The sequence below is a fragment of the Dermacentor silvarum genome, chromosome 4 (assembly GCF_013339745.2).
Source record: "Dermacentor silvarum isolate Dsil-2018 chromosome 4, BIME_Dsil_1.4, whole genome shotgun sequence".
NCBI lineage: Eukaryota > Metazoa > Arthropoda > Arachnida > Ixodida > Ixodidae > Dermacentor > Dermacentor silvarum.
In genome coordinates this window covers 112,759,122-112,769,319 of record NC_051157.2, presented here as the reverse complement: position 1 = coordinate 112,769,319, position 10,198 = coordinate 112,759,122, and the positions used below count along the sequence as shown (strand labels likewise).

Below are 10,198 nucleotides of genomic sequence, written 5' to 3'. Positions count from 1 at the left end.
TCTCTTTTTTCCTAACATAAGGCACAAGACTGGAGCGACCTTCCCGCCCACATCTCCATGTTAAATGATTGGACCCAGTTTAATACAATCAAACAGAGTCATTACTTACCATATTACCTGAAAACCGTTGCCTGCATTGCCCCACTCCTCATGTAATGTCCCCTTTGCGATCTTTGAGGTATGAATAAGTAATGAAATAAATAAATAAATGATAGTCCCTTGTGGGATGAATTCTGGGACCAATTTATGTCTCCAGTTCACGGCTGGGATGGGCTGAATACAGCATGCAGACTTGACTTGTTCTTTGACACTTATCGGTGGAATATTTGCGTCGACAACTTCTCGGCTTCAGTAGTGCTAAACCGGCATGATAGACCTACTGCAGAATAGATGTGACGCCGAGCCGCTGATTATGTAAGACCATCTCTAGAGCCTGCTTGTTCTCTTGGTTGTGCCGTCTTTATGCAATGCCAAACGGCTCAGACACGTGTGTGCTCAAATCAGTTAGACGTAAATGATCTTGCGTGATCTATAAGAATAATGCCTGTTATCTACATACACTTTTACGCCGCGCTATCGTGATTTGTATATATTCAACAGCAGGTATCAGATGGTGGAACGCCCTCTTACGTTTTCCTTGCATTGACATTCCCTAAAGTTAAACTGAAATTATTCTAGTGGCGTGGATCCTAGTGCCTTGTATAAAGAGCTTGCACTTAGTGTACATAAGGGCCCGCGTTCTGATTATAAAGCTGCTCACCGTACGAGTCCTCCCTTTGATGACCGCGAGTACACAAATAGAGCACATGACCGCGCACATATGTCTCATATTGCAACTTGGCCCGACACTATGCATTGTGACATGACGCTAACGTATCCCGCTTCGCTACGTCGTCGCAGGGCGTGGTCACCGAAGGGCTTCCAGGCACATCGGTCACGCGCACTTCAACGCCATGACGATCGCGCCGTTGCTGCGCATGTTGCGGCGGCAGTGCCGACTGGTACCGGTCCTCAGCGCAGTTATTCTGATCAGCGCAGGCCTGTGGACTTTCCTGTCATCGTCAGCAGGTTCGCGTTGCTCTGGCGACCGATGGGAGCGGCCTGTTCCGATAGGCCACCGCATTCGAACGGCGGGATGCACGTTGCCCCTGTACGATCCTTTCGACCCGACCGTGAAGCCATTCATCCGGCTCCGCTTCGAGCGCGCCAAGTGCCCCGGAAAGCCCAACTTCCTCACCATCAGGTGAAGCATGTCACACATATCGAAATATTCGGCGAAATTTCACTATTCAGAGAAATCATACTAATGCGAGAGCATTCTTTGCCAGGTATGGTCTGGTACGATGACCGTACCTTGGCCTGCGGTGAGTATCTGTCTGGCCTCGGTGTATACAATTACCAACGGTAAAAGGACGTTAAGGAAATTTATTCCCCTTCGAGGAATCAGTCCCAGGCCTGCTGCCTGATTAGCGAGCAACCATATCATCCGGAAAACACTAGCAGTTTTTGTGTGAAAAAACAATTATGGGGTTTTACGTGCCAAAACCAGTTCTGATTATGAGGCAAGCCGTAGTGGGGAACTCCGGAAATTTGGACCACCTGGGGTTCTTTAACGTGCACCTAAATGTAAGTACACGGGTGTTTTCGTATTTCGCCCCCATCGAAATGCGGCCGCCGTGGCCGGGATTCGATCCCGCGACCTCGTGCTCAGCAGCCCAACACCATAGCCACTGAGCAACCACGGCGGGTAGTTTTTGTGTGAGTGAGTGTGCGTGCGTGCGCGTATGTTTTTATGTTTGTGCGGACGCGTGCCTGTGCGCGCGTGTGGGTGAGTGTGCATGTGTGTGTGTGCGTGTGTGCGAGCATGTGTGAGAGAGAGAGGGAGAGAGAGAAAGGGCTACACATGGCGTGGGAGCTATGTAGCTGTGGCATTCTGCTGCTGAAATAATTGGAAGTTGAGCAGGTTCATAGGAATTCATGTTACTGAAAGGCTGGCGTACAAAAGCTTGCGGTCAGAATATCAGCGCCTGATCCTCCCGAGACCCGAATTCAGCTGTGGGACATAATCGCTATTCAAGGTGGTTTTTATTGTCTACTGTTATGCCATGAACGTGAAAACAGTTTAGAATTTTCAATACCATGGTTAGTTGCCACAATCTGGGTCTCGATGTACGTGAAAAAGAAGACAGACTGTCTCCATCATCTCTTCATGTTTACTATGGTAAAAACTGCATTTGATTGACTAAACGCAGAGATGAAGATGGAACTATACGTGTACACATTGTCTCCATCATCTCTTCATGTTTACTATACTAAAAACTACATTTGATTGACTAAACTCGGAGATGAAGATGGAACTATACGTGTATACATTGTCTCCATCATCTCTTCATGTTTAGTATGGTAAAAACTGCATTTGATTGACTAAACTCAGAGATGAAGATGGAACTATACGTGTATACATTGTCTCCATCATGTCTTCATGTTTAGTATGGTAAAAACTGCATTTGATTGACTAAACTCAGAGATGAAGATGGAACTATACGTGTATACATTGTCTCCATCATCTCTTCATGTTTAGTATTGTAAAAACTGCATTTGATTGACTAAAATCAGAGATGAAGATGGAACTATACGTGTATACATTGTCTCCATCATGTCTTCATGTTTAGTATGGTAAAAACTGCATTTGATTGACTAAACTCAGAGATGAAGATGGAACTATACGTGTATACATTGTCTCCATCATCTCTTCATGTTAGTATGGTAAAAACTGCATGTGATTGACTAAACTCAGAAATGAAGATGGAACTATACGTGTATACATTGTCTCCATCTTCTCTTCATGTTTAGTATGGTAAAAACTGCATTTGATTGACTAAACTCAGAGATGAAGATGGAACTATAAGTGTATACATTGTCTCCATCATCTCTTCATGTTTAGTATGGTAAAAACTGCATTTGATTGACTAAACTCAGAGATGAAGATGGAACTATACGTGTATACATTGTCTCCATCATGTCTTCATGTTTAGTATGGTAAAAACTGCATTTGATTGACTAAACTCAGAGATGAAGATGGAACTATACGTGTATACATTGTCTCCATCATGCTCTTCATGTTTAGTATGGTAAAAACTGCATTTGATTGACTAAACTCAGAGATGAAGATGGAACTATACGTGTATACATTGTCTCCATCATCTCTTCATGTTTAGTATGGTAAAAACTGCATTTGATTGACTAAACTCAGAGATGAAGATGGAACTATACGTGTATACATTGTCTCCATCATGCTCTTCATGTTTAGTATGGTAAAAACTGCATTTGATTGACTAAACTCAGAGATGAAGATGGAACTATACGTGTATACATTGTCTCCATCATCTCTTCATGTTTAGTATGGTAAAAACTGCATTTGATTGACTAAACTCAGAGATGAAGATGGAACTATACGTGTATACATTGTCTCCATCATCTCTTCATGTTTAGTATGGTAAAAACTGCATTTGATTGACTAAACTCAGAGATGAAGATGGAACTATACGTGTATACATTGTCTCCATCATCTCTTCATGTTTAGTATGGTAAAAACTGCATTTGATTGACTAAACTCAGAGATGAAGATGGAACTATACGTGTATACATTGTCTCCATCATGTCTTCATGTTTAGTATGGTAAAAACTGCATTTGATTGACTAAACTCAGAGATGAAGATGGAACTATACGTGTATACATTGTCTCCATCATCTCTTCATGTTTAGTATTGTAAAAACTGCATTTGATTGACTAAACTCAGAGATGAAGATGGAACTATACGTGTATACATTGTCTCCATCATGTCTTCATGTTTAGTATGGTAAAAACTGCATTTGATTGACTAAACTCAGAGATGAAGATGGAACTATACGTGTATACATTGTCTCCATCATCTCTTCATGTTTAGTATGGTAAAAACTGCATTTGATTGACTAAACTCAGAGATGAAGATGGAACTATACGTGTATACATTGTCTCCATCTTCTCTTCATGTTTAGTATGGTAAAAACTGCATTTGATTGACTAAACTCAGAGATGAAGATGGAACTATACGTGTATACATTGTCTCCATCATCTCTTCATGTTTAGTATGGTAAAAACTGCATTTGATTGACTAAACTCAGAGATGAAGATGGAACTATACGTGTATACATTGTCTCCATCATGTCTTCATGTTTAGTATGGTAAAAACTGCATTTGATTGACTAAACTCAGAGATGAAGATGGAACTATACGTGTATACATTGTCTCCATCATCTCTTCATGTTTAGTATTGTAAAAACTGCATTTGATTGACTAAAATCAGAGATGAAGATGGAACTATACGTGTATACATTGTCTCCATCATGTCTTCATGTTTAGTATGGTAAAAACTGCATTTGATTGACTAAACTCAGAGATGAAGATGGAACTATACGTGTATACATTGTCTCCATCATCTCTTCATGTTTAGTATGGTAAAAACTGCATGTGATTGACTAAACTCAGAGATGAAGATGGAACTATACGTGTATACATTGTCTCCATCTTCTCTTCATGTTTAGTATGGTAAAAACTGCATTTGATTGACTAAACTCAGAGATGAAGATGGAACTATACGTGTATACATTGTCTCCATCATGTCTTCATGTTTAGTATGGTAAAAACTGCATTTGATTGACTAAACTCAGAGATGAAGATGGAACTATACGTGTATACATTGTCTCCATCATCTCTTCATGTTTAGTATTGTAAAAACTGCATTTGATTGACTAAAATCAGAGATGAAGATGGAACTATACGTGTATACATTGTCTCCATCATGTCTTCATGTTTAGTATGGTAAAAACTGCATTTGATTGACTAAACTCAGAGATGAAGATGGAACTATACGTGTATACATTGTCTCCATCATCTCTTCATGTTTAGTATGGTAAAAACTGCATTTGATTGACTAAACTCAGAGATGAAGATGTAACTATACGTGTATACATTGTCTCCATCATCTCTTCATGTTTAGTATGGTAAAAACTGCATTTGATTGACTAAACTCAGAGATGAAGATGGAACTATACGTGTATACATTGTCTCCATCATGTCTTCATGTTTAGTATGGTAAAAACTGCATTTGATTGACTAAACTCAGTGATGAAGATGGAACTATACGTGTATACATTGTCTCCATCATCTCTTCATGTTTAGTATGGTAAAAACTGCATGTGATTGACTAAACTCAGAGATGAAGATGGAACTATACGTGTATACATTGTCTCCATCTTCTCTTCATGTTTAGTATGGTAAAAACTGCATTTGATTGACTAAACTCAGAGATGAAGATGGAACTATACGTGTATACATTGTCTCCATCATCTCTTCATGTTTAGTATTGTAAAAACTGCATTTGATTAACTAAACTCAGAGATGAAGATGTAACTATACGTGTATACATTGTCTCCATCATCTCTTCATGTTTAGTATGGTAAAAACTGCATTTGATTGACTAAAATCAGAGATGAAGATGGAACTATACGTGTATACATTGTCTCCATCATGTCTTCATGTTTAGTGAGGTAAAAACTGCATTTGATTGACTAAACTCAGAGATGAAGATGGAACTATAAGTGTATACATTGTCTCCATCATCTCTTCATGTTTAGTATGGTAAAAACTGCATTTGATTGACTAAACTCAGAGATGAAGATGGAACTATACGTGTATACATTGTCTCCATCATGTCTTCATGTTTAGTATGGTAAAAACTGCATTTGATTGACTAAAGTCAGAGATGAAGATGGAACTATACGTGTATACATTGTCTCCATCATCTCTTCATGTTTAGTATTGTAAAAACTGCATTTGATTGACTAAACTCAGAGATGAAGATGTAACTATACGTGTATACATTGTCTCCATCATCTCTTCATGTTTAGTATGGTAAAAACTGCATTTGATTGACTAAACTCAGAGATGAAGATGGAACTATAAGTGTATACATTGTCTCCATCATCTCTTCATGTTTAGTATGGTAAAAACTGCATTTGATTGACTAAACTCAGAGATGAAGATGGAACTATACGTGTATACATTGTCTCCATCATGTCTTCATGTTTAGTATGGTAAAAACTGCATTTGATTGACTAAAGTCAGAGATGAAGATGGAACTATACGTGTATACATTGTCTCCATCATCTCTTCATGTTTAGTATGGTAAAAACTGCATTTGATTGACTGAACTCAGAGATGAAGATGGAACTATACGTGTAGTACATTGGCATGCTGCTGCGGCGTCCAGTATGGTAAAAACTGCATTTGATTGACTAAACTCAGAGATGAAGATGGAACTATACGTGTATACATTGTCTCCATCATCTCTTCATGTTTAGTATTGTAAAAACTGCATTTGATTGACTAAACTCAGAGATGAAGATGTAACTATACGTGTATACATTGTCTCCATCATCTCTTCATGTTTAGTATGGTAAAAACTGCATTTGATTGACTAAACTGAGAGATGAAGATGGAACTATAAGTGTATACATTGTCTCCATCATCTCTTCATGTTTAGTATGGTAAAAACTGCATTTGATTGACTAAACTCAGAGATGAAGATGGAACTATACGTGTATACATTGTCTCCATCATGTCTTCATGTTTAGTATGGTAAAAACTGCATTTGATTGACTAAAGTCAGAGATGAAGATGGAACTATACGTGTATACATTGTCTCCATCATCTCTTCATGTTTAGTATGGTAAAAACTGCATTTTGATTGACTGAACTCAGAGATGAAGATGGAACTATACGTGTAGTACATTGGCATGCTGCTGTGGCGTCCAGTATGGTAAAAACTGCATTTGATTGACTAAACTCAGAGATGAAGATGGAACTATACGTGTATACATTGTCTCCATCATCTCTTCATGTTTAGTATGGTAAAAACTGCATTTGATTGACTAAACTCAGAGATGAAGATGGAACTATACGTGTATACATTGTCTCCATCATCTCTTCATGTTTAGTATGGTAAAAACTGCATTTGATTGACTACACTCAGAGATGAAGATGGAACTATACGTGTAGTACATTGGCATGCTGCTGCGGCGTCCGGTATTTTCGCGCTATCTCAAGGATTTCTAAACACACCTCAAGGTTCCTTTCTGTCGGGGACGACACCGAGGTCTACGTAGATTAAGTTTGCATCAAAATTTTCGAAAGCGGTTGGAAAAAATATCAGTAAACCACTTCCTTACAGTTACTCATGCCCCGTAGTTCATACCCAGAATGAATATTTTGCGTAATGACTTCCCTGTGGATTTCGAAAAAAAAATATAGCTGAAGGCAATGTGCAATGTATTGTACAAGGGTCTTAGGAGGTTATGCGCGCATTTCATGTCCAGCGAGACGGTATGTAGAATAGCGGACCTTCAGACTCGTTGGGCATTCCGTCTTGGTTGTGCATTCCGTCTTCTACATTACGGGATACTTTAGGGACATTCCGTCTCCTTTCAGGGGCTATTTTACGCCTTCACTATATATGTCGTTCGGCTGTGGGGTGCGGTTCTCGTGGCGCTCCTGAAACTCCAAAAGTATGAACTTACTAATCGAGAGTTATTTCCATTTTCAGGGAGTTCGAACTTACGGCACACCACAGAAACTCTTTTTTTAATGGCCTGTAGTTAGCCTTGCCCTTACGGGCAACTAAGCCTGTGCAGTTTTGCCAAAAAGCGTACGCACTACGCTAGTTGGTTGGCGTTTAGCGTCGGGTAACTTTAGCTGCTTCTGACAGAAGCAGCACGATGAGGTTGGGTCTACGACTTCTAATTACGCGCCGCAAACGCATTTGACCTCGCGTTTCATCGCGGCGCACACAGCATGCCACAAAAGCATGTTACGTGCGAAATTATCCGATATTATCACATTAAGGCAAGATAACTGAAAGTATTACTGCGTATTCATGTATTTACATTATAAGCAACAAAGCTGATATACCAGCTAAAATTATTAAATGCAACAAGAATGACTACGTTAACCAACTTTAACAGCACCGTCTATATAGGCAGCGCAATGAATCTATTTATATGACATGGACATAAAAAATCACCGCCAATCCACTCCTGTGAAGGTGGTTGGTCAGCGAAGCCGTAGGTATGTTGCGCCTAATGTAGGGCAACTTGAAAACACCGATCCCATGATGCGCGCCCATGACTCCCATTGCTCTTCAAGGTGATATGACGCAAACACACGGTTCGATGCAGTTTACAAAAACCTTTATTTTATTTATTACCTCGAAATGACTGCTATAACTCATTTGTGGTCAATATGATGCACACTGATATTTCCCTTTCATACGTGAGAAATGTTTTTGGACAAAGTCAAATCGGTGCATGACCCGTGTGCGGTATAGTTGGTTGACTCGGATCATTGAAGTAACCGAGGCCGAACTATTCCACGAAGTGGGAGAACCACCGCTTTGTTTCCGGTTTTGATATGTCTGCGTTAAGCTCTCCGACAAGGACCACCGGCGAGAGATTGGCGGCAACGTGCGTTGGTCCACGCGGAAGTGCGCGTGCTTCGTCATCACTCATGTGGTTTGACGGTTTTTTTTTATGTGTGTTTCGGATTGAAAGGAAAACTGTGCTGTATGTTCGCTTCACCCCTCTTCCTTACGGGGGTATGAGCCATTGCTCCTGGCCCTGCACTGCCACCCGGATCGGCCCACCTGGGTTATCTGTCGACAGGACGGACGCGAAAGAAATCCCGGGATACTAGCCATAGACAGCTTCGCTGTAAAGTAATCTTGTATTTCCGACGAAATGGAATTGATTCTGCAGTCTAGCAATCTGAGAAAAGTAAAGAGAGGTTTTAATGGGAAAGCATTATATGCCTCATTACGCGAAAATCCCGCGTCGTCGTCTTCGCCACCGAGCGATGGTATCAAAAATGGCCGACAGCGCAAAGGGTCAAAACATGCCAAGAATACTCGGATTGACGTGAACTTCATTACAAAGGTTCCTGTAAACAAAGTAAATCAATGGCTTTGAAAAGAAAGTTTAGTATTTTTCGGTCTGGGTGGGAATCGATCCCGGGCCTTCGGGGGGCGAGACGAGCACACTTCCCCTACGCCACGGCGGCTGAATTTAAGCACTGGAGGACTTCGCAAATAGGTCTGTAGGAGTTCATTCACACCAGGAAGGCTTCGTGCACTGCAGTAGCATCGAGGCAAAGCTGTGCGAGTAAATGGCTTTGGAGAAGTTAGCCCGGAGATCGAGTCCATCGAGCATGACGCGGTAAAACCAATTCTCCCGATTAATCCATGCGACTAAGGCATGTGTTTCAGAACACGTGTAGGGAACAAGGACTCATGGCAGTGAGTAATTGCGAAGACTCTCAGAACGTACCTGGGCCAGATACCGCGGCGCACCCTTGTATAAGTCATTGTGAACATACTAAATGGAATACAGCGCAGCTCGGACAGGCTCAGATGAAATTTTGTAGAAGCGTACCGCATACTCTAAAAAAACAAAAAAAACACAAAAAAACTCAGTGCTATTCCACTCTGTGAGGCTGGATGACCAGCGGAGTATACATATGATGATGAAGTATATTGATTTGAATAAAGACAGATACCACATGAATTGTCATTTTCTGGCGTCTTTATTATTTTGTCACTTGGGTGACTATAGCTTAGTGGTCGCTAGGGTAGACGGTAATGGGACCTGTAACGATGTTTGAGCGGGAATGGACGCGCAGGCAGCGCGAGGCGTTTGCAGCCTCCCGCCGCCTTCGCGCTCTTTACCGCTTCTGCTCGCGCTATCGTTTTTTTGTAGACATGCTGTTCTTCCTCGGGCCGCAGAATAAGTGGCCTACCCACTACACGGCCGGAACGTAATGGAAATAACGTGCCTATGCAGTGCGGGACGTCAACAGCCAAAGAGACACAGCCATTGGCTATGAAACGCAGCTGGGGCACACTGACGACACGCTTTTGCTTTGTATCGAGGCTACGGCGTTTTTGGCCTACGCGCTCGGTCTACGCACGCAGCGATCCGCTGGAAACTAGCGTTTAACAGTTACACTGTAAAAAAACAAAAAACAACAAAAAAGAACACGGTTTATGCGTAAGCTCACTGCCGATTGCGCTCACCGACAGGCAATTGTCTTTTCCGGGCGGCTAGCGAA

General features: G+C 41.2%; 1 protein-coding gene across 1 annotated transcript in view; it reads left to right on the top strand.

Moving 5' to 3' along the window:
• Positions 1-953: 953 nt before the first annotated feature.
• Positions 954-10,198, top strand: part of LOC125945003 (uncharacterized) — a 26,823-nt gene continuing 17,578 nt past the window's right edge. The window contains exon 1 of the mRNA XM_049666521.1: positions 954-1,243. Within this exon, the coding sequence (XP_049522478.1) occupies positions 954-1,243 (290 nt within the window). The remainder of the gene's footprint in view (positions 1,244-10,198) is intronic.